Source organism: Amphiura filiformis, chromosome 8 (genome assembly GCF_039555335.1).
Source record: "Amphiura filiformis chromosome 8, Afil_fr2py, whole genome shotgun sequence".
In the NCBI taxonomy this organism is placed as follows: domain Eukaryota; kingdom Metazoa; phylum Echinodermata; class Ophiuroidea; order Amphilepidida; family Amphiuridae; genus Amphiura; species Amphiura filiformis.
In genome coordinates this window covers 25,850,659-25,878,285 of record NC_092635.1, presented here as the reverse complement: position 1 = coordinate 25,878,285, position 27,627 = coordinate 25,850,659, and the positions used below count along the sequence as shown (strand labels likewise).

Below are 27,627 nucleotides of genomic sequence, written 5' to 3'. Positions count from 1 at the left end.
AAACTGGGCTTATGCGCGCACAACTTTCGGTATGTTAGTTCATCACACTCATTTGATACCTTCTACACCTGCACTGTTCGGTATTAATTTGCGCTGTTATGAGTCCTGCCTATTTAGTACTGATGAAACTATAGAGTACAACTTCAATGGAAATTCTTTCTTAATGTGTAGACTAGGTTACCTAGGCTTTTCATCAATACTTGTTATATCTCATGTAATTAACAAGACCTAAATCTACGAAAAACATGTACACTATCCCTAACCGTGCCCATGGTTTTTTTGCTATCGGAAGGGAAAGAAGAAACAAAAAAGGAGAGAAGATGAACAAAGTAGTCACTTTATACCCCCAGGATTCGAACCTCGGACCCCTCACATGCCACGCAGAAGATCACCAGCCTCTAGCCACGGGGGTTACGCTGGCTCATCCAGCGATTCCCTGAGTATATACGATTTGGGCTGATTGCGTCACCAAGTCACGTGGAATGCATGCATGATCAGTGGTTTTAATAGCGAGCTTTAGTGAGCTCTGGTTGGGTTAGGGTTAATCTACAAGAAAATATGTTTCTTACCCTGTTGGTGACCAATCAACCAGAAGGAAGGATCAAGTACCATCACTCTGATGATGGCCTTCGACCAAGATGGCCGAAACTGTCAGGTCAGTAAAATTAATTGGTTTTGACAAGAAGAACATTCTGTTAATTGTATCACACAAACCTGATGAATTTCTTCAAGCTTATAAAAGGTGCTTGACCAGATTGATGGCCTCACCCTCTCACGGCCCTAAAATGGGCTGAAAATAAAAGAAATTGCGTAAATCTGGACTACAAAAAAGCCTGAAAACTTATATCCCTGATATGGCTATATTACCTTGACTTCTTCAAGACTAAAGGTTGGTGGAATTTTCGACAAGATGTCCCCTGCCAAGTCTTCAATGATCTGTTGTGATGTACGACCTCCTCCTGCAGCCTATGGTACAAAATTCAGTTGATGCTGATTCAGTATTTTGGTGTGAATGGACTATACAAAATTGTATCATACCTAGAGGATTGCAATTCAAGCCTTAGTATACAGTTATGCATTAGTATGGTGTAAGTTATTGCCACACTAAATAGGTGGTTTACTCGTAAAGTTGTACAAAATAGACTTTGCGGGACAATGGAGTGCAATGCATTATGGGTGTGCAGTGAGAGGTGCAGCAAGAGATGTTATTTACCTGCCATAAAATTTTACAAAATACTATGCTGCTTGAGCTAACATGCAAATTGGGAAAATATTGAAATTTTTTTAATGCAATTGGTTACAAATAGACCTAATTTTGTGATAAAATGTCAGCCTATTTCCCGAGTTTCTTTAAAAAGTTATTGTTTGAAATTTGCCCCATTTTAATTGGTCCCTTAGCAAGCAATACTAGAATATTAAAACTACTTTTGCTTGTATTATTTACTTACAAGCTAGCTAGTATTTAATGATTAAGTTATTGTTGAGTCAAATAATTGTAAATTAATGAAATAATAATGAATAATAATAATAAATTTCATAATGAAATGAAAAAAAATATCAACCAAATAATAAATGCAAACTGTTTTTATGATAAGCTTTTACCTTGAACCTTTCAAAAATAATAACCTTTTAATACTACCCTCTATAACTATGTTTTACAATATTACAAATACCTTCCCATGATGCAGTTCATATGTATGTAGCAGTTGAAGGAAAACATCAGCAGGTAAGTTCCAGAGCTGGGAGTTACAGAGTGCATGGGTTAGTAGAGAAGAGGTGCATTGTGGGTAGGTTAATATGCAAGATGCCAGGGGTGTGTTTCACTAACATAGTAACACATCGTAAGTCTCTTAATTGATCATAAGTTACCTCCATTTCACTTAGGAGATTCAAGATTGATGCACATCATAAGTAATAGGGATTTGAAACAGGAAAATATCACAAAGTTAATACGAGTAAAGAGTGGACGTAACTTCATGATGTGTTAAAAGTTTAGTGAAACACACCCCAGGGCTGTAGCAAGGGGGGAGTGCTGAGGTGAGGGTTGTTGCAACTGTCCAACCACCCTTTTGAGCCAATTATTAATATGTCTTTTTGATATCATTATGATGATGCCAATTTTTATGCATTACATTTTGGCCACCTCAAATCTTGTTAGCAAGTTTTGATCTTGCTACAGACTTGTGAGGTAGGCCTATACAGTAAGCTTTGTCCAACTTAAAGTATGAACTTCATAGACTGCTGCCCTCAGTCGTCAACCGTCTGGATTGACGACTGAGAAAACTACGTGGAAAAAAAGTGACGGATTTTGCAACAGGATTCCTGTGGCATAGAGCGTGCGCAGTTGTGTCCAAATTGACCTTTTGACCGAGTTTGTTGTTTTTAGAAGTTCAGAGCGCGATCTTGTCATAGCGGCGCGGTACACGGGCGCCGCTAGTCAGTCGCGCTACGGCGCATAACCAAAGTCGCATTGAAAAGTTTTCAGAAGGCCGTCATGATTTGGGCTGTAAGATAATCAGTCGTCACTACGAAGCATGATAGTACATGCGAAGTGTAGACGTCTGATTGGAATTAGTCTATGAACTTCACAGCATCAATGTGCATGATTCAAATGACTTAAACAGGGATGTGCTGCATGGCTCTTGATTTTGTTTTGAATATTTGTAAAGAGCCTAGTAATAGATCCGCTTTTAAGATTATCATAATCTGTCCAAACCAACTTGAGTACCTCCCCAGAATTTGATTATTTATATGAAGTTTGCCCTTGCGAGTAGCAGCTGATTTCAGCTTGACTTCATACTTTAGTGTGAATGAGGCGTAATGAGAAATTTAGTGTGAGAGCTTGTTGATCCAGCAATTAAAATTTACTGGTGGGGCTGAAAGGCTGATTTTGCATGATTTTTTACATTTTTATATTGACTGGTGATCATCCGTTATTTCTTATCCACTGGAGCCTAGTGCATATTTTGCTGATGTGGATCTAAAGAGGACCTTACATCAAAATTAGTTACAAAAGTTACATCCTCTGTGGATTCAATACATCTAAGTTGAATAAAGTGGAATGATCATCAATCAATATTCAAATGATGTTATTCAACCAAAAAGAGTGAAACCATTATATAAATAGTATGTTTTTGGTTTTGCTTTAAGAAATTCATTATGTATGTACAAACAAATTCTTTTGTCTGATGAACGCCACGTATAGTGTGAGCGAAAACAATGGTTACACACATGATTTATATATTATGTACAAATTATGTGATATTACATTTGAGTTAGTGGTTAGTCAGAAGGCAGAGTTAGGAATTTGACATTGACAGTTAGCAGTGGTTAAGACATAACATTGATGCACAAGATCATAATGCACATTAATTAGAGAATAAACGATAGGAATTTTTATTTTGACTATCCTCTACCGTGTGATAGACGACAGGCAGGTCCAATATTTTGAGTAGTGGATACCGGCGCAGACTATGATAAAAATATTGGATCTGCCTGTCGTCTATCATAGGTAGAGGATAGTCAAAATAAAAATTCCCATCGTTTATTTTCATTCTTAGTCAGTTAAATATTATTTTAATAACTGTAAACTATTTTTTAAAGCAAAAATTAAGTTACCATCATCAAAACTCCTCTTTTTCTAAAATGAGCGAAACTTGTTTATAACTTTACATCTTTTGTTGCGCGTACTGCTAGCGCGTGCGAGTATTCCGCACTGCATCTACGTATACAACGCGATACATACGTGCACCTCTATGAGCGTGTTACATGTTATCAATACTCATGATGATGTGGGGTCGTCTACAGCCTAATAGACGACACCCAAAATCATGCGACTGTCCAATCAGATTATGTGTCTACGTAATGGCCACTCCCACTGACTAAGAATACTACATATTATATATAACAGAATGCATTCTCATCAATGTGAAGATTCTGTTTGATCAAATTTGTCACCTACCTTTGGAAGTGCAGAAAGATTAATTGCCACATCAAAACTAAATTTAGAAACAATTTCATTTCAACATACAAAATGTGGTACGGGCAGAAATACTGATCAAATCAGATCAAACCAATCAAAAGACATTATTGGAAATACCAGCCAATCAGATTTAACTGGATTCACTTCCACAGCCTCTTCGCAGGGTTGTACGCAGCGTTCGTCACGCTTTGTACACAGACGCTTGTCCCGCTATGTTCATTCAAATTATACAGCTTACAGAATAAAGCTGTGTAATCCCTCAATGAAGTCTTGACAGTAGGCTAATTTAGTTTATGCTTAGGGAGGACAGTTTTTATGGTCTACTGAGCTCAGCAATGCTTTGCTCCGCTCAATTGTACATTACGCTCCGATACCACCGGTTGACCAAAATATCGATCGAATCAATTTTACGACCATTCATGAATTAACAACCCCTTGAAACCTAATTACACCACTTTATGTAAACATAAACTTACACACATTATTGACTTTCTAACGACCCCAGACATGCTTATTTAATGACCACTTGAGTAGTTGATGAGTGTGTCATTATGTACTTACTGAACACAAAGGAAATTGATTATGGTTTTACCGTCGACCGAGTTTATAATCCTGCTGCTCTGCTGAACGCTCCGATAGATATCAGCAAACTTGTATACTGTTTGCTTGTTCCTATCGAACGCTCTAGCGTACATGAACCATTATCGAAGACAGCAAAGCATTGCTGAGCTAAGTAGACCATAAAAACTGTCCTCCCTTACATGAAGGATAGACTCAAGTTGTGCACATAGTCAAGCATCAAGTATCTAAGACAAAGGGTTTGTCATATGGGCTAGATCATGAAGACGATTAGCCACAAAAAATTCATGGCAAGGTTTGGAAGTTAGTCCAATTATTCTATTTATTGGAAAATTACAATCACAACATTGCACATACCTCAGCATTCTGTGTCGGATGAAGTCCGGAAATCAATACAATCATGAAAAGGAATAATAAACATGTTTAAAAATGCATTAAAAATCTTAGTTTTTATATTCTTCATTATATTCTTTGCATGTTTTTTTAAATAAAATGCTTAAGTTTAACAATAGCCCATGAGAAGTGACACAGATCAAGAACTTATATAGGCACCTGTGCACTATAAAAGACAACCATATGGGCCAATCAGTGGTTCACAGCAATATTCAACAACTCTTCCTATACCTTTGTACAGGAGCCAACCGTTGTTAAACTGTGATGAACCCACACTTTTACTGTAGCGTATACGCGAACGCGAGCGAGACTACGCGTTATGCGAGAGCGCGTAAAATTCGTCATGCCTGGAACCTTTGTGCGTATGCCAGCTTACAAGTTGAATTCAGTATTTTTCAGGTAGCGGCTAAACATTGCTGTTTTATTATGTAGTTTTATTGCTGATATCAAAAGAGAAATCATCGAAGTTTTTGTAAGGCTGAGTGGCAATGATTAACTGACATTCCTCGTAAAATAATCGTGAATTATACGATATTTAGCTTCTTTTCGTTGTTGAAAGGGATTCAATCATGTTTCACCGTTGTTCATCACCGTTTAACAGCTCGCGGCCGGCGCGTCTGCGTGGGTTACTTCGCTTGGGCAGCTAAAGCTGCCCTCGCGAAGTAAACCACGCAGACGACGCGGGACGCGAGTTGTTAAACGGTGATGAACAACGGTGAAACATGATCAGGGACAGGCGATTTGCGCGGAACTTTCTTTCCGCGCAATTCCGCGCAATTTAGGGATACATGATTTGCACTGAAAAAAAAAGTTCCGCGCAATTTGCTTTTTTTTTCCGCGCAAATCGCCTGTCCCTGAACATGATTGAATCCCTAATTTGATATACAAACAGGTGAACTCTCTATGATAATGAACTAGTGCCTCAAAATAAAAAACAGGCTGTAAGTCGCCAATTTGCAAAACTATAAATGCAGATTTGATCAAATTTTATCACAACTATTCACTTGAAAGGGGACAACTCACTACCTACTCTTAATGTAATGATGAATAAAACTGACCTGTCTTGGCAGAGTGAGGAGTATACCATCAAATAATCCTTGAGTTTCTGCCTGATCCTTTGTGATATCAGCATTCTCATGAAGGGCAAATACCTGCAAATATTAAACAATATTACGAATGCCAGAATTTGAAAGTGTTAAAAGTCATTTGAGTAAAATGTGAATACTTTTGGAACTTATCTGATCAAAGAAGACTGCAATATTTTCATTTCAATTTGCTATAGTGGCAATGCATAGCAATAAAAGGCCCAATCTGGAGACAGAAAATGGCTATTTGGGAGCCCGACATTTAACATGAACATGACGTTTGACCAAATAATTCAAATGTGAGAGGATGGTTTCATGTGTAATGCTGTTTCCCAGTAAAGACTGAACCCAAATGATGATTGGTACCTTTCATAGAAAGCAAAGGTGTTACACATGTCTGTGATAGTGGTTTGCTGAGTGTTATGTCTTTGATGTCATTATGGTTCACATTCAGTGACACTTATTTAAGTATTATGCCTTGGACATAGCACTATTCTCTTATAATAAGACCTTTTCAGGAGGATTTTTACAAAACAGTGATCAATTTAAGACTATCAAAACATATTCAACCAATCAATTTTGGTGATTTTCTGATGCTACTTCCGTGTTGAAGTAAGTATACCAGGACGTGCCGCCCAAAATCCCTGCACAGGGAGGTATAGTTCTTTTACAGAAAATCATTAGACATGGGTCTGTTTTGAAAAAAATTGACCAAAATAGCATGGCTCTATTTTTAGAAAATAAAATGCAATAAAAGAGCTAAATGTTGCCATTACTTGGTAACAAGTAAGTAGGCCTACCCTCCAGGACCGCAAAAACCTACACCAAAATTTTGGGTTGATCCTTCATGTAATATTTTATGTAAAAAAACCTAAGCTAATCCTAACCCTAAATTATGTGTATAATTACATGAAGGAGTAACTGGATTTTGGGTAGTTTATGTTACATGTTGCAACAATCTGCCCTAAAATAGAAAGAACAAACATTCCCTTACCTCAGGGTTTGGTATCAGAGGTAGACTTCTTATATACTCAGTGTAGCTTTCATATGGCCCTGATTTTGGACAGCGATAGTTGCCACTCTCTGAGAAGCTATAATTATCTTCATCCAAGATCTGGTTGTTGTAGAATTTGCCGAGTAGACTCATGATGAGTCGTCTATCTCTCTCATCTGTGACACGCCCACCGTAGTTGCACTGACCCGTCAGGTATGTTATGGCTTCTAATGGTACTGTTTCGTAATCATTTAGGAACATCTAGAAATAAAAGAATTATGTTATTTAAATGACGTTTCATATTATGTGACCAGCTTAAAAAAAAATCAAATTTTGGAATTCTTAATTTCGTGGTATTTGACTGTGGGACTAAATGGACTTTCAAATCCTTGAAAGTACTTATTAAAAAGAGGTTTATTTAATCAATAATTAACAATTGAACTATGATAATCCCTATTCAATCCTATCCTGTGTAAGGCAGGAAACTAATTGGCCCATTACTCAGAATAGCAATTTGGTAAAATATCAAGGTATCATTTATAAAATTATTCATATCTTGAAAAGTATTGATGCTACTTATATCATTTTGGTATGATTTTAAAGCTTACTGTCTAGTGCTTACATTTTTATTCAAGTCATGTATTGTCAAGAATGCGACTTGTTCCTGGTTTTGTCAGAGCGGGTCACATATATTCATTCGAAATAATAAATGAGAATAACTAATGAGGATTGGTCAATGTAGAAAAACACATTGTTATAATTATGTTTATTGTTTTCCCATTCCCCCCTGATAGTCCATTTGGCTTTCTTAAGACAATAGCATCCGTGTGTGATACACGCAAATAAAAAAAAGGCGATGCATCTGTAGTGTGCCATGAAGCGCCAAGTGACTGGCACCCTTTAGCTACACCACATTTGATTGTGCGTGTATCACACACTAACGCTACTGTCTCAATGAAGCCAAATGGATTATAGTAAAGATACCATGAACCTAATCAACCACCCAGACAGAAAACATTTAAACGTTTGGTTATATTTTTCAAAAACATTTTTTAAACCTTTTAACAAATATTCTACTACAATGTTATGCCATAAATATTTTGCAGTAATGTGTTGACAACATTTTTAAATGTAGAGTTCTTATAAGTCATCTTTAAAAATGTTTTGATGACATTTAATTTACTCCAAAATTGAATGTTATTAAAATGTTTTGACCAACACTAAAACATATTTATAACATGTTTATGATGTTAAAAAAAATTGTGTTAACTGGGATAAAACTAACCTGCTGTTGTCTAACACTGATCCTGAGATCCGATTCATTGAATTCATATGGTGTATTCCATCCTAATGGTCCAAACTTCCTTCTCTCTTGCACCAAAGCATGAAAGAAACACAAGCTGAATAGAAGCTTCTTCCATAGCTGAAATGAAATAGATAATAGTGTTAACATTTTATAATACAAAGTTAAGTACTCATTTTGATGGCAATAAGCAATAAGCTGGATTTTTGGCTGTTTTGCAAATTGTATAACATGTGGGCATGATTCTGAGGTTGTCAGTTCGAATCCTGCCAAATCGTCTTTGCACCCCTCCTTTACTATTTAGGTGGGTATGCACCACCATTGAGGATGGGATGAAAAGGGAAACACTAGCATAAGTAATGGAAGACAGCTCTGAGATATAAAATAACGATGCAGTAGATCAACGATTGATAAGATCATAATAAACAAATTAATAAACCACTAATACTAAAAGAACAAAAACATTTGAAGTAAGTCCTGCTAGACTTTGCTAATCTTGTTGTTTTTCTAGATTCATATCTTGCCAGAAGTTCCTTCCCATTTTACTCACCTCTGGTTTATTGCACCCATTAAAGAACTCTGGATCTGAGATAGGATCATTGAGATATGATCTCAGCAGATTAGCCCTTAATCCTTTGGGTGGTTCATTGGTCATCTTGATACCATTCTGTAACACTGATACCGGGAATGATGGAGTAGGATAACTGGTAAGCCACAAACGGAAGCTTGATTTGGTTTGCTCTGTGTCGGTGATGACTTCTTCACAGATTTTCTCCAGGGTTGGTAGCCATGAGGTTGCCAAATGGCAGTTTTGAAGCACGACCCATGTGCCCTCTTTCACAGCCTGGTGAAATAGAACACATTATTAATGTTATAATATTAACTTTATGACATAGTATACAAATATATACTGCCATGAGAGGTTCTGGTTAAAACTATGGGCCCGAGGTGAGATCAATAGTACTATTTTCCTGAGGGCGCAGCCCCAGAAGGAAAATAGTATTAATTGATCTCAACGAGGGACCATAGTTTTAACCAGAACTTCGAATAAAGGCAGTTTATATTTGTTTTATATACTTCATACTACTACTACTACTACTACAAAGTTCTTAGGGCGCCAATTAGCAAAGAAAGCATCGTTAAACTTACAGTAAAAAACAAATACATAAGAAAACCAGTTCAGAATAAAACAGTTCAGAATAAATAAGTTTTGAGTCTCTGTTTGAAAAGAGTGACCGATGGCGAAAGTCTGATTTCTGTTGGTAATGAGTTCCAGCGCTTAACACCAGCTACAGGGAAACGACGATCACCGGCGACACTGATGGATCTATCAGCCAGGAGACGCGTGGTGTCATTACTTGATCTGAGAGTCCTTTGAGGAATATAAGGAGTCAGTTTGTTGGAGATGTACTTCGGAGCAAGGTTGTTGTGAGACTTGAAGATATACAGAAGAATTTTGAAACTGATGCGTTTATCAATGCTGAGCCAGTGGAGAGATGAGACTAATGGGTGAGCTTCGACTCGACGCCCAACAGCAAAGATGACATGCGCGGCGGAGTTCTGAAGTCTTTGGAGACGGCTTATGTCTTTTGCAGAGAGCTGAAGGAAGAGTGTGTTACAATAGTCGAGCCTGGAGAGTATCAGTGCTCTTACTGCATGATGGCAGGTCTCTTGATAGATGTAACACCGGATACGCCACAAGTTCTTTATCTGGAAGAGCGTATTTCTGCGGAGAATGTTAACATGAGCAGTAAGAGACATGTTGGAATCAAAGTGACAACCCAGGTTGCGAATGACAGAAGACAGATTGATAGTGGAGTCACCGATGGTGAGTTGAATGTTCTGTATGTCCAGGAGCTTGAGATTATGATTTGATGCTGCAATGAAAAACTCAGTCTTGGAGTCGTTGAGTTTCAGATAATTGGCGGTGAGGCAAGATTTTATGTCAGCAATGCAGCATGATATCTTGTTTAATGCCTTGATGATGTCGTCAGGATTACGCGGGTTAAAAGCAACATACAATTGCGAGTCATCAGCATACTGATGGTAATCGATGCCGTGTTTCCTCGCAATTTCACCGATGGGCTTGGAATATGTGGTGAACAAAAGAGGTCGGAGGACTGATCCTTGTGGCAGTCCGAAATCAGTGGTAACTGGGGCTGACATGGTGCCGTTTATGTTCACACGTGATGACCATCCTTTAAGATATGAGCCAAACCACTCAAGGGCTGTCCCAGTTACAGCATATTTCTGCTCAAGACGGTTCAACAGTATGGCGTGATCCACCGTATCAAACGCCGCACTCATATCAAAGAGTACGACGAAAACACTTCATTATGTTCTTTGTTCATTGTTTGGTTACAAGACAATTATTTGATGTTTTGACTCTCCAGCTTCTATCCTGAGTGAACAGTACGACCACTTAAGCACAACCTATATTTTGCCCTTCAAAAAAATCAAATAGGCTAAAATCGGGCTAACCAATTACAGCAGCGCGAAATCACGCTTTGGCAGTTTCGCGTGCGTGAACTGTTCTGTCGCATCGAGTGCGCGCGAACGCAGAAGGCATGGTCAAAAGTACTATTTACGGCTTGGGAGGTACTATTTACGGCTCATCCGGGACATTGAAAATACTATTTACGGCTTAGAGGTACTATTTATGGATAGGAGTACTGATGGTAGAACTATTTTTGGTCATATGATCCACTTTTAACCAATCAATGAACAAGAATATATTAATGAAGTATATAATAGGTATTAAGCAGACCAGGTTCAATTCAATGCTTTTACAAGTAGCATTTCAATCAGTTTCGCACCAGTGTATGGGTACTAGAAACTTATGCCCATATATTAGTAATCACAAGGAATGTAGAATTTTTTATGACTTGTTTCCTTGATCGGAAAAGAGATTGCTGATGTAACTATTAGAAGTCCCTAGCATGCCCTAGCAACAAATTGCAAGCAGTTGACGCCAAGGAAAATTTCTATGACAATCGCTAACACAACTGAATGCTACCTAGCATGTTACAACCACTACCAGTGTTTGTTCACAAGCAATTGTAGATACTTTGTTAATCATCTTAGCAGCAACTATAGATCCCTGTCCCTGTCCAAGAGAGATGGTTTGTAGGTTGGATCCTTACATTCCTGAACAGACATCAAACACCCCTGCACCCCCGACTACAGGCCTGACTGTAATACATACCTTGTCAATCATCTTAGCAGCAATATGATCCTGTCCTTGTCCAAGTGAGATGGTTTGTAGGCTGGATGCTCGTATTCCTGACGGCTATCAAAACACCCCTGCCTCCGAATACTGGCCTGACTGTAATACATACCTTGTCAATCATTTTAGCAGCAATATGATCCTGTCCTTGTCCTAGAGAGATGTTTTGTAGGCTGGATCCTCGAATACCTGAATGGACATCAAACAACCCTGCCCCCGAATACTGGCCTGACTGTCATACGTACCTTATCAATCATCTTAGCAGCAATAGGTCCCTGTCCTTGTCCAAGTGAGATAGTTTGTAGGCTGGATCCTCCCATTTCTGTGGTGACAAGAAAACATAGCTTAATATAAGTCCACATCAAGAAAATTATCATTAAACATTTGTAATTAACAATAAAACATTACCTCATTTGCATTTACAATGTATGCCATGATAACTGATTCAAAGTCAACATTATGAAATTCCAACAAATGAATCATTCTGGGCATGTTGTGTGTCTCACATCATGGTCAGACAGTCTCTTACCAGAAACAAGCATCATTCTCCAGTCAATCAACAGAGTGAACATGGAATAACGATACATTCTGAAAGCTCTCAGGTAAGCACAGTACATTGTAATAGTTTAATATAGGGCCTATAGCAGGTGGTATGCTGTGGATACATTTTTGACTATGCCAAGGTCAAAATGGGTGTTTTGGATCAGAGACTTATGTAATTGATTGACTTATTGTTGGATTTACTTCATTTGTGCAGATATACTGGACATGAAGGGCAATAGACTAATCAGCAACAGGTAGAGTCCCATCATTACCCGATGATGCGGGCCAATTGTTTCATGAAGTGCGCTAGATGGAACCACATATTTTTATGGTCTTTTGCGTAAATGTGAATACACTCGGATGGCGTGATTTGCTACACATGGTTGATAGAACAATCCACCCTCATGAATATGCAAGAATTCACAGCATACAAAGCATGTGAACTTTGCCTGTTGGAATATGGTCTGTACATCTGTGGGCAATACATTCTTTCTTGGCATGAGATAAATTTATCATCTTGCCCCTAAAATCTAAAATTGCACCTTTGAATAACTCACCGTGAAAAACAACTTCCATTCTTCCCACAATGCACTTTGAAAATCACACATGTAACTTTCTTTTGAAAGGCAACATTATATAAAACTTTTAAAGTGCATTATTAAAAACATACAACCAACAGCAAAAAAAAGCAATGTGTTAGCAGATAATCATGCAACCGGATGTAAATACATGTATATTAAACTGTAAACATTCAATAAAGTAAATAAACATAACACTGCAACATAATTAAAGTTAGTGTAGAAATATCAAGCAAAACCATGCAAAGCTCTATAAGTATCACACAATTAGTGCAGAGGGGAAAATAGCATACAACAACATGCAAAAGCATTGAGACAGGTTAAAGATATGATTTATGTGTACCATCCATCCTGAGTTTGTTTGTTTCTTTTTTTGCACAAGCCACTCATTATGGATGTTACACACTTAGGTTACATTTCTCTACACTTAACTAGTGGTTAGGCTTCCTAAGCCACCAGGCTAGCCCTACCAATGTGGATCCATTTTATTGATGTATCTTTCTAGATGATGTACAATGTGAAATTGTAAGCACCGGTATATAGGACTAATTGGGCTTAAGAAGCCTGACCACTAGCTTTGCTTCAAGAAACCAGCCCTTAGAGAATTGTCACCATTATTTAATGTTGATAAAATTTGAAGCAACTCTTCAATTAAATTTACACACTTGCCGTTCAGTACCCAGTGGGCTATTCCAGCTGAAATCCATACTCCCCCTGTGGAAGATTTAGCTAGTCTTCACAGAAGGGTACAGGTTTCAAATACAGACAATTGGGCAACTTCCATTTGAAATACTTCAGTTTTGGAAGATATAGATAAGGGAGAGTAAAGGTTTCAAAACAATTAGATTAACCCTAGCCAATTCCATTTAAAAAACATACTGCCTCTGGGTAGGACTTTTTAAAAATCTTCTAGAGGTACATGGCAAATTTCAAATGGAATAGTTCAATGCATACAGTAACCACCATCAACTCATCACATAGCCTAGGAGGGAATACTACCTTGGTGGTTTACAGTCCAATATGCCAAACATAAAAGACCCAAACAATAATAGCAACAGTGCGTGCTTCTACATGATATTTTATCAACATTGTCAGAGATGACATACAGTAAAAGTGGTAATTTTCATCCAATAAATTTTTTGTGCTTTGCAAATTTTGAAACAGTTTCACCTGCTCGTAAAAAAATCATGATTCTAAGTTTTCTTACATTTTCCTATACACAAAAAGAATATATTCCTGTTATTTTAGCTGCTTGGAATTTGAAAAGTACAAGTATAAATGTTGCGTGAAAATTTCCACTTTTATAGTATAGGATTAAGTATTCAAGCAATAAAGTATATCAAGAACAAGAAAAGAAACTATTATTAAAGAATTCCCAAACCATCATTATGTTCAAGATTGTCAGATGTTAAAGGTGGGTAACTACCGTAAAATTCTATCTACAAGCATATATGCCTCTAAATTAGTGTTTTATTATAAAAGAGACAAAAGGCAGATACCCTCTACAAAACATTATAATTGAGTGATCTTACAATAATACTTGTTTGTACAGCCATATGTATCAGTAACACAGTTGCTCAGACTCCAAATAATGTTTGTGTGGAGGGCGTCTGTCATTTGTCTCGATCTTGCGTTAAAAAATCAACAACACTCATTTAGAGGCATATATGCTTGTGGATGGAATGCTACGTTATTCATACTTACAAAATCTACAATTAATGGTAACTTACAAAAATATTATGAATATATGAATATTACAAGTTTACCGAAGAGAACACATGAGAATTATACCAAGTTACTTCTTCCACCAAAGATATTACTAGTAGAGTGTATATAATTAATGTGATTCCATCCAATGTGGTATTCACTAAATGACATCTGCAGATTTATATTTGAGATTGAAGACTTGAAAGCTGTTGTAATGCTTCAAACTAAAAGAGATCATAAATTTGGTTCCCATGCACAGCAATTCAATAAAGACAGATTTCAAAGTATGATAAACAGGCCTATTTAAAGTGTTTATGTCATTCACCCTTTTTGCAAGATATTAAACAAACAACACTTGCCACAGAAAATTCATACTTTTTCTTCAGAGGCACATTTTGAAATTTATTAATTTTGTGTTATAAATCAACAAGTACCCAGTTCCTTCTACTTTCCCTCCAATACTGGTAATGCATTTTATCTAATATTTATCAATATTGAGCCTGCAATCTCATTAAAAATCAGTGGTAACATCTAATATTTCTAGACTAAAGCAAATTACTTCTCACTTATACGCTATATCCCATAACATAATGCGTGTGTACAATCACAGAATTGCAGAACAGAGAATCTGGACTTGTCACCATCTTTGTCCAGACATGGAAGACACTTTTGAGATACTTGCGTTTTGCCTGTAGCATATTCTGAAAGAATCATTGTTTGTGTATGGTACTTGGTGGACTACTGCTTGTACATGACACTTGGGGAGCAACATAGTTTGTAGTGCAAGACACTGATCCTATCGGGATGCAGAGACAGGTATGAATGAACCCAAACTTGAGCTCACCCTTGTTGCCTCCCTAGTCCGGACCAAAAACCATCAAACATTCCAGTAATTTGCAAAATTTTGCCCCTCCTGATTTCACTTGATCTCCCCCATTGTATCTCTCCAACCACAAAAAATGCCAGTCACTACACTGATTTCATCAAAGAGGGATACAAGTGTGTTTTAATCATATCCTGATGCTTGAGAAAAATAATTTTCTCTTGTTTTCACTGTCGGCTTGGACCTATATACCCCTCACTATTCTTCCATGACTGACAGTGACATTATATAGGATGGTGAAGTCTGGATTCTCAGTCATCGATTTCTATGACCATGATATAATATAATGTTCAATCAAACACATGGTGTACTACTTAAATGAAGCAAAATCCTATTCTAAACTTTAAAGACTAAAACAAACTAACCAACGAAGTCTCAATTTTTACTACATAATATAAACACTGACTATGCACACCAATTAACAATAATCAGTATCTTTTTGTTTCAGTGTGAAGTATTTTGCCATTTAGTAACGTTTTGATATCAAACTTCATGTAGGTTTATACATTTATATAGTTAGCATCATAATCAGGGATTACCTTTCCTTGCTATTTGCATGCTAGAGAGATGGAAGTTATTATAATTGCTAGACACAGGTCCAGTTTGACACAATCCAGCAAAATGGGGTCAGCAGGTTCGCTGGACCCAAACTTTTTGGAGGCAGCGAAATCCCTGATTATTATGCAACTTGTGAGTAACCATCGCCACATGAATATTATATACATTTTAGGTTATAGGGTTAAATTCAGCATGGCAACAAAATTGCTATGGCAACAGGTGCACAATCAAATGCAGGTTTAATTTGGGTTTGGGTTGAGGCATGAGAGTCAAACTAAATTTAGGAATGATTTGATTTGGGTATTAAAAAGAGTTATTCCAATTCATTCCAAACAAACTTGTTAATAAGCTTAATTTTATATGCGTGTTACATGCAGGACGAGCAACACATGTTACTTTGTAAAAAATTAGTTAGGGCAAGTTTGGGAAGTTTTTTTATGATCAACAAAATCCTAGAAATTAAGCACCAATAAGAGTTCAATTGGATTAAGCAGAGAACAACAACAGCAAAAAAGCTGTAAACAAACTGATGAAAATTTCAAACACAAAAAAATTTAAGTAGGGTCACTCCATATCAAATCAAGGAGGCGCCCCACCTGACCCCCTCAGATTTGATTTATATTTTAGTCATATGTTGTACCTGTAAAAATATTAAAAACCTGCAAATTTGAGGTCTGTAGCTCTTACGGATTGTCTGTGTCAGCCATTTAAAGTTGGAGTAGGGGAGTCTAAATTTGGACCCAAAAGTTGCCCTTTAAATAAATATCATCTTTGGGCGTTTGTGCCTTCTTTATAAAAAGAAGGAGAGGTCTGAAACTTTGCATACACACTAAGTGCATGCCCAATTTGTCAAAAAATAAAAAATCAAAAAAATCTGTAATTGTGTGTTGTGTCACGGGCTCATTAAATATGCAAGAAACAATGTAATGTTTTGTAAACTGGCAAGTTTAGCCCCCCTAAATTCACATTTTTTGTCAGATTAATTATTTTTTGTTGTCACCGATGCTATATATAGGATAAATATAATGCATACCCCAAAAATTGGGGTCACAACTCATTTACATTTCGAACAGCGCCCTCACGAAGATGGAATTTATTGCACATTCAACATTTTCAGGGGGCCCAAAGTCGATGTGGTCCACCTTCAAAATTTATAAAACATCACTTTTATATAACTACAAGTCTTAAATTACAACTTTGCTAAGTCCCAGTAATTGTATAGGTTGACTTCATATAAAATGACAAGCCCAAAGTTAACCATTTTCTTAGGATTGCATGTAGTGCAAATGTGCCGAATTCGGAAGGCTTGAAAGTCAAATTGGCCCCAATATTGAAAATAAAATGGAAATAAAAGTAAATAGGGCCAATAACTATGCATCTAGTCATTTATTTTCAATATTGTGGCCATTTTGACTTTTAAACCTTCCGAATTCGGCACATATGCAGTACATGCAATCATAAGAAAACGGTCAACTTTAGGCTTGTCGTTTTATATGAAGTCAATCTATAAAATTAATGGGATTGAGCAAAGTTGCAATTTAAGACTAGTAGTCATATAAAAGTGATGTTTTATAAATTTTGAAGGTTGACCACATCGACTTTGGGCCCCTGAAAATGTTGAATTTGCAATAAATTTCATCTTTGTGAGGGCGCTGTTCGAAATGTAAATGAGTTGTGACCCCAATGTTTTGGGTATGCATTGTATTTATCCTATATATAGCATCGGTGACAACAAAAAATAATTAATCTGACAAAAATGTGAATTTAGGGGGCTAAACTTGCCAGTTTACAAAACATCTTCGTGAGGGCGCTGCACTCCAACTTAAAATGGCTACCATAGAAAATCTGTATATATTGAAAACGAAATGGAAATACAAGTAAATAGGGCCAATAACTACTCATCTAATCATTTATTTTTAATATTGTGGCCAATTTGACTTTCAAGCCTTCCGAATTCGGCACATTTGCACTACATGCAATCATAAGAAAATGGTCAACTTTGGGCTTGTCATTTTATATGAAGTCAACCTATACAATTACTGGGACTTAGCAAAGTTGTAATTTAAGACTAGTAGTTATATAAAAGTGATGTTTTATAAATTTTGAAGGTGGACCACATCGACTTTGGGCCCCTGAAAATGTTGAATTTGCAATAAATTTCATCTTCGTGAGGGCGCTGTTCGAAATGTAAATGAGTTGTGACCCCAATTTTTGGGTATGCATTGTATTTATCCTATATATAGCATCGGTGACGACAAAAATAATTAATCTGACAAAAATGTGAATTTAGGGGGCTAAACTTGCCAGTTTACAAAACATTACATTTTTTCTTGCATATTTAATGAGCCCGTGACACAACGCAATTACAGAATTTTTTATTTTTATTTTTTGACAAATTGGGCATGCAGTTAGTGTGTATGCAAAGTTTCAGACCTCTCTTTCTTTTTTTATAAAGAAGGCACAGACTCCCAAAGATGAAATTTATTTAAGGGGTAACTTTTAGGTCCAAATTTCGACCTCCCTACTCCAACTTTAAATGCCTGCCACAGAAAATCCGTAAGAGCTACAGACCTCAAATTTGCAGGTTTTTAATATTTTTACAGGTACAACATATGACTAATATATAAAGCAAATCTGAGGGGGTCAGGTGGGGCGCCTCCTTGATTTGATATGGAGTGACCCAGTAACAACTTTTCCACATTACAAAAACAACAACTTAAATCAAGATTTTTCAAACATTGGATTTCAATTTTAAAAAATCCAGTAATTTCAAAAGACTGTACCAAAAAATGTTAAATTCCTTGCAATCATTTTATTATTAGTACTTGTGTGATGCAATTAAATGTGATACACATTTCAAGGCATAATATAACAGAAAACAATTGATAAAGCACAATACACATACTACTTAGATTGCTGATGGTCCTTGGCATTGGAGGCCTGTAGATCTTGGATGGTGTCTTCAGATCTTCTGATGCCTCCAGTAACACCGGTGTCCTGAAATACTGAGCTTGAGCAAGCAGTCTTCCTAGTCTTGGACTCTGCTGTCTTGATGTCTGTTGTCTTGGACTCTGCTGTCTTGATGTCTGTTGTCTTGGACTCTGCTGTCTTGATGTCTGTTGTCTTTCGCTACCATCCTCAGAAGAAACTGGATTATCTGAATCTTGCTGACTTCCATGAGCCCCTTCACTTGGAAGAGTGGGTTTTGTGTTGTTTGGTATAGTATGTGTGAGTGTTTGAGAGGATGGTTGAGTTTGTACTTTAAGGTTTTTGTTTGTTTGTAAGTTTGTCAGTGACTTATTTACTTGTGGATGTTGACTACTGGAGTTAGCATTTGTGTTGTCTGCAGAATTTTCCATTGGGATGTTAGTATCAATCAAGTTTTGTGATTGGGAAGGAATGTGTGTGTCATCATTTGTTTCTTTATGCAATATATTTGTTTGTAAGTCTGCCTGTGACTCGACTGGTGGGGACTTGTGTTGTTCATCTCTTAAATTGGCTTCTGCAATTGTGGAATTTGGCATCTCTGCTTGGGAAGACATTGGAATGCTTTTGTCCTGATTCTCTTCAGGTGTTTTTGACCCTGACGATGACTTCTGATAATTAACATTGGCATCTTTAGGCTCTTCTCTGTGGACACCATCAACTTGTGAATCATGTGAATACTCTTGGCCCTCTTTCAATGGTCCATTTTCACTTGCTGTCATGGCAACTGCTGAAGCATTACCACCGGCCGCAGCCTCCTTTGCTCCTATTACTTTCTCGTTTTCCTCACCATCTTTAGATAGATTCTTGATAATATTTTGTTTCTCTCGTTCATCTTCTTCTTGAGCTTCAAACTGTTCTTCATCAAGTTCATCTATTTGATCCAGTGGTGTCTTTCTTTCCCTGAATGGTCCTGATGGAGTATTGGGAGGAGCAGAGCAACAAGCCAATTCACCTGGCGTCAGCATGCTTGGAGTAGCCAGTTTAGCAGCATCTCCACTAGGACCAATGACTGTGCCTTGTGGATACTCCACTGATGAGCTTATGCCAACACCATCTTCCTCCTCACTGGACTCTGTGGTAGTTGTTGGATGTGGGGATGGTCTTGGGGAAGGAGAGTCACTTTGAGGTGATGACATGAGTGGATTTGGATCTGGATTTGGATCTGAAAAGGAGCAATTATCCCTAGGAGACGTTAATTGAGCAAGGAGGTTTGCGCCAGAATTTCCGCGACTGAGTCCAGCGTGTATTGAACCCATGGAGTCTTGCCTTGCTGGTTTCATAAATCCTGTTGAAAGGGGAGGTTAATATACACGGCAAAAAGCAAAAGAAAAAAACACAAAAAAGATCAAATTATGGTGCAGAGAAATATACAATTGAAAACAAGTGTTTTATGAATATGGTTGAGTTTATGAAAACCTTTCTTTATAGAAGCTTTTAAGTTTGCTTCAGAAAGGATTATAATATATCGTATGTTTAGGAATGTCTTTGAAGCAATTTTCATGTTGACTATTTGAAATGGCAAATACTAAAAATGATTTTTTTACAATTTAATGGTGCTAAACCAGTAAACTGCATGATTTTTCCTCTTCCATATTAATAGAACACTTGTGATTAACACATTTTAACATTTACAAACTGTGCATTACTAAATCTTGGCCATTTCAAGCATTCCAATAGAGCTAGTTCAACTACTGATTGATCAATCAATTAATCAATTAATCAATCAATCAATCAATCAATCAATCAATCAATCACAAATCATATATTTTATTTCATAAGTAAATCTGTAAACTTTTCTATCTCTTCTATAGAAAACCTGAAGAGAGAATGTACTAGGCCTACTTCTTAATTGGAACACAAAATACAACCTGCAAAAATATTTTCAAAACCATGTACTTAATCATGCAAAAATGTTTTCAAAATCATGTACTAAATCATGCAACTTGCTCTGTGTGTAATGCTTAATGGCCACAAGTGTATTCAAACTTCATAAGAGAGTGCATTAACTATTCTATCAATCTATCAAAACAATCAAGATTTTTTCAAAAAATTACATATTTATAAGAGTCATGCAAATTACCTTCCTTCTTGTGATTGACTTAAATTGTTTAAATTAGAATTATCCAGCCTATATTCTACTGTATAAAGCATGCAATCACATCTATTTGTATACATACCTTTCTCCACTGCAAATTTCATAAGCACATTCATGGGATCAGCACCTGGGGAAAGAACAAATATTAATGGCGTAGAGTGGCTGGAATCCTTGTAACTGTTAGCTAGGTCAAAGGTTGGTGGCTCGATGTAGGCTTGTCCCATTTTCTTGACGATGAAATTTTGAACAGCTGGTACCATCTGAAAACAAAGAACATAAACAAGTTTTTAATTTGACATTCATGTACTAAAAAGTAGGCTTGTCCCATTTTCTTGATGATGAAATTTTGAACAGTTGGTACCATCTGAAAACAAAAAACATAAATAAGTTTTCAATTTGACAACAGTTCTACCATGTACTAAAAGAAATGCAATATTTATTATTTATATGCTAAAATCTGCAGCAAGACTCTATAATAAGGGTTGTCATGGTACCTAAGGATACAGGTAGGATACTGGTTAAGTTTTATAGCAATAATAAGGGTTAAGGTTATGGTTAATGGTTGCATTAGGGTTAGATTTAGGGTTCAAATTAGAACTAGAGTGGCATCCTTTAATAATAATAAATAATATTTTTTGCCATATTGCTGAGAGCATGGTGGATATATGCTGTTAGGTTGTTTAAAGCGAGTGCAAGGTTGTGGATTTGAACCCCATCAGGGTCAATGTATTGTATATTTTTTTGCATCCTTGGGCAAAACATCCAATCTTGCTTGTTTAACTACACCCAGATATAAAATGGGGAGCAGGGAGAAGGGGGTAATCATACAGGTGCTATTACTGTTGGTAGCTAAGTAAAAAAATAGCAGAATAAATGTAAAGTGCTTTGATATCTGTTTAATTAAGGATCTTTGACATATTTCAACATCTTTGACATATTTCAACACCTTTGACATATTTCAACATCTTTGACATATTTCAATATCTTTGACATATTTCAACATCTTTGACTGATGTACTGAACCTTGGCATCAAACTTACCCAACAATATTCCTATTGGGGCTGCCTGCACAGGTACACCGGTACATGGCTGGTACTGTGCAGTACCAGAGGAGTACCAGTGTAGTACCAGTGCAGTACAACTGCTGGTGGGTCCTGTGCAGTAGTAGCATTGGTACTATGTAGGTACTTTGTGTGCACCAGTCAGGTACCTTGGCGACAGTGTACCTATGCAGACGGTCGCAATAAGAATCATGTAGTGTAAGCAGCCTACATGGCACAATAATAAAAACAAATATATCACATGTAGGGAATGTCAATATGCCACATCATTCCCAAAACTATTTTGCATGAATTCATCTCACCTTGTCTGGTCTTATTATTCTGAGAATGATAAGTTTTTGAAGGTTAGTCAGTGTCAGCTCCCATGGCTCTGGAATCTTATCTGTATGAGGAGTTGGTGAATCATACAATTCTTTCCAGTCTGATATCTGCAACAAACAGTAACAATTAGCGCACATCACAGGTTATTTTTCTTCTTTTAATTACATTGAAATTCAGCTTTTGCTGAATGCCGGTACATTTACATAGGTATTAAACCAAATATAATTATTATATAATTATTAATACCAGAAAGGTTACAACCACAGAGTCCCAACTCCACCCATGTTTGTGTGTCTCCTGATTATTTTGCCATGTGCCCAGTAAACCTCTATACCATTTTCCACCCTGATGTGGCAGTGACGTCAACAAGTTGAGGCAACTGCTTTGTGCGTCATCTTTGCGGAGATTTTGACCACTTCTGCCCATGACTTATCAGACAATATAACGTACACTGGCATCATTGCCACATCCAGATGGAAAATGGCATAATCAAAGTGTGTGATTGTTTGTCTCAGGCATGAGACTGCACTTTCCTAAAAAAACAAAACCTTGAAAAACTGAAAATGCACATGAAATTGGGCAAAAAGTACCAAAAACAGGCTGAAATTAAAGAACGTTGCAGAAATTTTGACTTAAAAGAAACTGAATTCAGTTTAAAAACTGAAAATTCTCATGCCTGTTGTCTTCTGTGTGCAAGGTCGATCAAATGCGCTAAGTGCTACATGTGCACACCTTTGTAATACTTTTGCTTAATATTTTTTGTTGGATATCAGGTTCACTATTTTGATCTCCATCGCGGCAAACCAATATGGGTGGCATATTTACCATAGCCGGCACCATAGCTCTACTTTCTTTGGTTTATAACACACATTTATTACATATTATATGTGTACATCTTTATCAAAAGAATGCACTTGTTGGCTGCTACATGTGTCTCTTTTTACATAGTAGCTAGGAATATCTACCTGACTCATCTCAAGTGGAAGTCGCCTCAAATCATCCCCAAGTAACATGCTTTAGAATTGTTTTCTGTATTCCTAAACCATGTAACTTTGGGATGATTTGTAGTGACCTCCACTTGAGATGAGTGTGGTATAGCTATTATGTAAAGAGACACATAAGCAGCCAACAGGTGCATCCTTTTGATACGGATATACACATGAGTAAAGATTTAGTGAAAGATGTTGATACTTAAAGTTTCTGCCAAAGAAGAACGGCACTTGTTTACATTTTGAGAGCGTGTAGAGCGTAAACACGGAAGTGGGGTTCTGAATGACTGACAATCATACCAACAGACCAATAATCTGATTGGCCGATTACGCGTCAAAACGTTCGTCGGTGCAGATCAGCGCCTTTGAAGGACACGCAAAGCTCCGCGTATGTCGCTCATTGACAGGGAATATACATTCTACTTACATTGGTTCTGAAGTTCATCATGAAATCATCAAATGAAGGCAGAGAAGAGACTCTGACTACTTCTGCCCATGACTTATCTGACAACCAATCAGGTGCAGGATTAGGAAATGGATTTTCTAAAGCCACACCCCCTGTCAATAGAAACCTCCACTCATTGTCATCAACTTCACCCCTAAATGATATAAACAAAGAATGCATTGTTAGTAAATTTGTTACTTTTGGATTTTTGCTGATCTGACAAGTGCCTGAAAGAACTGTTGATTATTTTTGATGAGATAAGTTTACAATAAGATTTACATAGTACATTGTAAATGCCTTACAATTTTAATATATTTATTGGTTTGGAATTTTCGGGTTTGCATCCTTTACTTATGATCCTCTCAAGAACTGTGTCTATCATTTTCTTAAGCCCTCTTTGGGTGAAGCATATACCCTCTTACCGTCTAATGAACATTTTATACACCTTGGGGGAAAGGCATGTTTTTGCATAGACAAAAGTGTAAATCACTGTTTTGGCAGAAATTAAACTGAACATTGTTTGTCAGAGACTTTATGAAACATACATTAAAATTCAACTGGTAAGTTATTTTTGCTCCAAAAAACCATTATAAAACACAAATTTAGGTGCTCCTAATTCAGATAAATGCAAATTTTGCATAGTTTAAGGTAGGTAAAATTGCCCTAACACCAACCTGCTCTTTGCTAAGCCAATACATAATAAGAAAGAGAAGAGAAGCTTGTCTTTTTCAAATAGTGATCGGCAGACATTTTGATAGATGCTATATGTGAAGTGATTGTTGAGATTGTGTATTCGTTCCTCTAGAGCATCTGCAGGTTCACTCTCACTTATTGACTGAAAAATAAAACAAATATAGAGTTACATTAGAATAGTCCATTTGAAATCCATACACCCCTATGGAAAACATGACCTTAATCTCCCACACAGGGGGTGTAGATGTCAAATGGAGTCACCCATTCAGGGAGGCCCATTTGAAAGTCATACTCCCTATGTGGGAGATTAAGGTCATGTTTTCCATAGGGGGTGTATGGATTTAAACTGGGAAAGCTCATTAGACATATGTGATGTGATCAAGCAAAATGAGTTGGAAGTCGGAAATATTGATTTTGAGATATAGCCAAACAAAGGAAGTTTTTCCTTTTGTTTCCTATTGTTTTGGAAACTCTTTAACTGCTCATATCGTTTGAACTGGTTCAATGGGATTTTCTGCAATATGAAGCTTTGCAAATATTTTTTACAATCCTATAAGAACTTAAAATTTAATATACCTGACTTTAGACTGATTTTGCTGATCACACCACATGTTTCACAAATACATTTTTGATGTTATTTTGGATCAAGCACACAGCAGCACACAAGCATATTATTAATTTCAAAGCACACAACTTCCTGTAATATTAATTTTATTTTTCCACACCTGTTCAATATTCAAAATCACACACTATTCAAGTGAAGTTGCATCATTGCAGCCGAGTACGAAATACAATAAAGCACAACACATTCTGTGCAGAGTATTATGCCTGGTTACACATACAATTTTTCCAGCTCTACCTTGGTTGTAAATAACTGAAAATATTTAGGCAAAAAGTGACATTTTTTCTTTAAGTTGTACTATTTAAATATTTTTGCAGTAATAGAATAGAAATCAAAGGTGTTGCAGTTTCATTTACACCTTAATACCATAAAAAATCGATAGTTAGCCAATTATTGAGCGCTTTTGAAAACATGGAATTGTACCAAAGTCCGGCACTTTATCAACTAAGCTAATGGGGGTTGAGACACAAATTTGCAGGTTTCCTTGTTCATATATAACTATGTGTATCGATGATTTGTTCAAAACCCTTTACACTTTTGTAGACAGGGCTCTTTATATTTGCATGTTTCTAAATCACACTATAGTAAGCACATATGTTAACTATCAAGTTTTTACGGTAATGTGTCCTTGGTAGTAAAAATGTTTAAACAATGTATTATTATTTACATTGTAACTGCCTGGGACACATAGGTTGGGTGTAAAGGATCCTGCATTAACTTTAATTTTTGTAAGTCAAATTTACTGAAATAAATTTATTGCAATACATCATGGTTGTTAGTTTTTGAGGTAAGTATCATGGGAGATTGTTCCACACACAATTGTTATAGCGGTCTGCCAAAAGATTGGGGGAAGTACTGCTAATATATCCTTCTGATTCCAGAAAATAAAAATATATAGTAAAAGCTGGAACAAATTGGGTATGTTTGTCAACATGAACCTATAGTCAGCCAAAAATAGGCTTTTTACATTCATTTTCTGTTCATGGCTAAAATGCATTTTTCTGGAATCAGGTATTGACACTTTTATGTGAAACCAAGCAACAATCACATTCTTTGTTTTTATTCATATGGGCCTATTATTTTAGAATGAATGTATTGAAATAGCTCAAGGGTAATGAAATGTTAGAAATAAAAATTCAAAACACCACTTACCATTACGGGGCTTGTACCATTATTTGTGCCAAACTTAATATAAATTAGTCAAACACCACATGTTTCTGAATTATACTTGTAATTATTTATAAATATTCATAAATTGCTAAATATATCAAACTTTGTGCTGTGATTACAATTTTACACTTGTTAATACATTTTCATACAAAAACTGTTTTTGTTAGTGTTCTGGATTTGTTTTGGCATCACAACATGACAAACACATTGGGGAGCAGGGAATGGCCATTTAGGGGTGGATTCAAAACCCAACTGTCGGTCAACCACTGGCCCTGGACCACTGGCACCCTGGCTGAAACTGAGGTTTGACCACATTCTATTATTCCAAACAGGCCAAATCACCAGTTCCACCAGAGTGCCAGCAGTCGACTGATGAATGGGATTTGAAGCCATCCCTTATTGCATGGCATAAAACTGTCATGGTGTTTTAACAAACCAATCTATGTGCAATTGATACAAAAATATCAGGATTTGGTGCTAATACAAACAACATTCATTGGTCATACATCTGTGCTCACAACAATGCACTTACAGGCACCGCTGCTAACATCTCAGCGGACATTTTTCTAGTCTCAAAGATAGACTGAAATACAAGAGGGTTATTAGATTTCAAAATAAGAAGTAGTAAGTTTTCAAGATTGGTAAAAATAGGTTGGGATCAAATTCATTTTTGTGTAAGTTTTAACTGTTTCAAACAAAGTAATATCATTTACAGTGACATTTTTGTGGTTAATCCAAGTATCAATTCTTCAACAATGATGGCTTGATGGTACTTGATCTTTCCATGAATCAGGTCATGCGATCGGGAGGTTGATTACAAGTCACATGAACCAATGTCATCAAATTTCTTGCAATAAAAATTCTTGTAATCAAGCTTCTTAGTATCAATTTTGCTTGTATCTTTTTAACAAAATCAGATGCTAATGTTTACATAATTAATAGCTCTGATGGAAATTAAACCCGGAACCACCAACATACTAGACAGGTGCTCTGAGCATTAAAATGTCAAGCATCAGTCTCTAATTGAAAAGGTACTTCAAACTGAACATACAGATTCATTTCTGCATCTAACACAAATAACAATATGTTATTCATTTGGTTGATATTTGAAATCGAAAGGTGAATTTACTGTTTTACTTCAAATTTTTCTCATTATATTATCGCAAATGAGAAGCTTGAATATACTTTGTATACATTTATACAAAGAAAAATATAATATTATCATAGATATGGAAATTATATCCATATCCCAAATGCATATTTGGTCCAGTTTGTGTGGGCTCTGTTCACTGTTTTCTTGACAGTACAAAGTAATAGGCTATATCAATGAGTACTCTTCTTGGGATTGAACCCAGGACCTTCTAATTGCCAGATGAGAGATCTACCCACTGAGCAAAATTGCTTGTTACACA

The 27,627-nt window shown here is 36.5% G+C and overlaps 1 protein-coding gene across 1 annotated transcript in view; it reads right to left on the bottom strand.

The window, feature by feature from the left end:
* Positions 1 to 27,627, bottom strand: part of LOC140158860 (dynein axonemal heavy chain 3-like) — a 115,888-nt gene that overhangs the window by 7,414 nt on the left and 80,847 nt on the right. The window contains exons 66-78 of the mRNA XM_072182115.1: positions 26,748 to 26,798; positions 24,405 to 24,565; positions 23,713 to 23,884; positions 22,278 to 22,403; positions 20,997 to 21,174; positions 18,737 to 20,104; positions 11,808 to 11,884; positions 8,887 to 9,180; positions 8,319 to 8,456; positions 7,034 to 7,294; positions 6,013 to 6,105; positions 4,919 to 4,927; positions 868 to 966 (exon numbers count right to left, since the gene is read on the bottom strand). Of these exons, the coding sequence (XP_072038216.1) occupies positions 868 to 966; positions 4,919 to 4,927; positions 6,013 to 6,105; positions 7,034 to 7,294; positions 8,319 to 8,456; positions 8,887 to 9,180; positions 11,808 to 11,884; positions 18,737 to 20,104; positions 20,997 to 21,174; positions 22,278 to 22,403; positions 23,713 to 23,884; positions 24,405 to 24,565; positions 26,748 to 26,798 (3,027 nt within the window). The remainder of the gene's footprint in view (positions 1 to 867; positions 967 to 4,918; positions 4,928 to 6,012; positions 6,106 to 7,033; positions 7,295 to 8,318; positions 8,457 to 8,886; positions 9,181 to 11,807; positions 11,885 to 18,736; positions 20,105 to 20,996; positions 21,175 to 22,277; positions 22,404 to 23,712; positions 23,885 to 24,404; positions 24,566 to 26,747; positions 26,799 to 27,627) is intronic.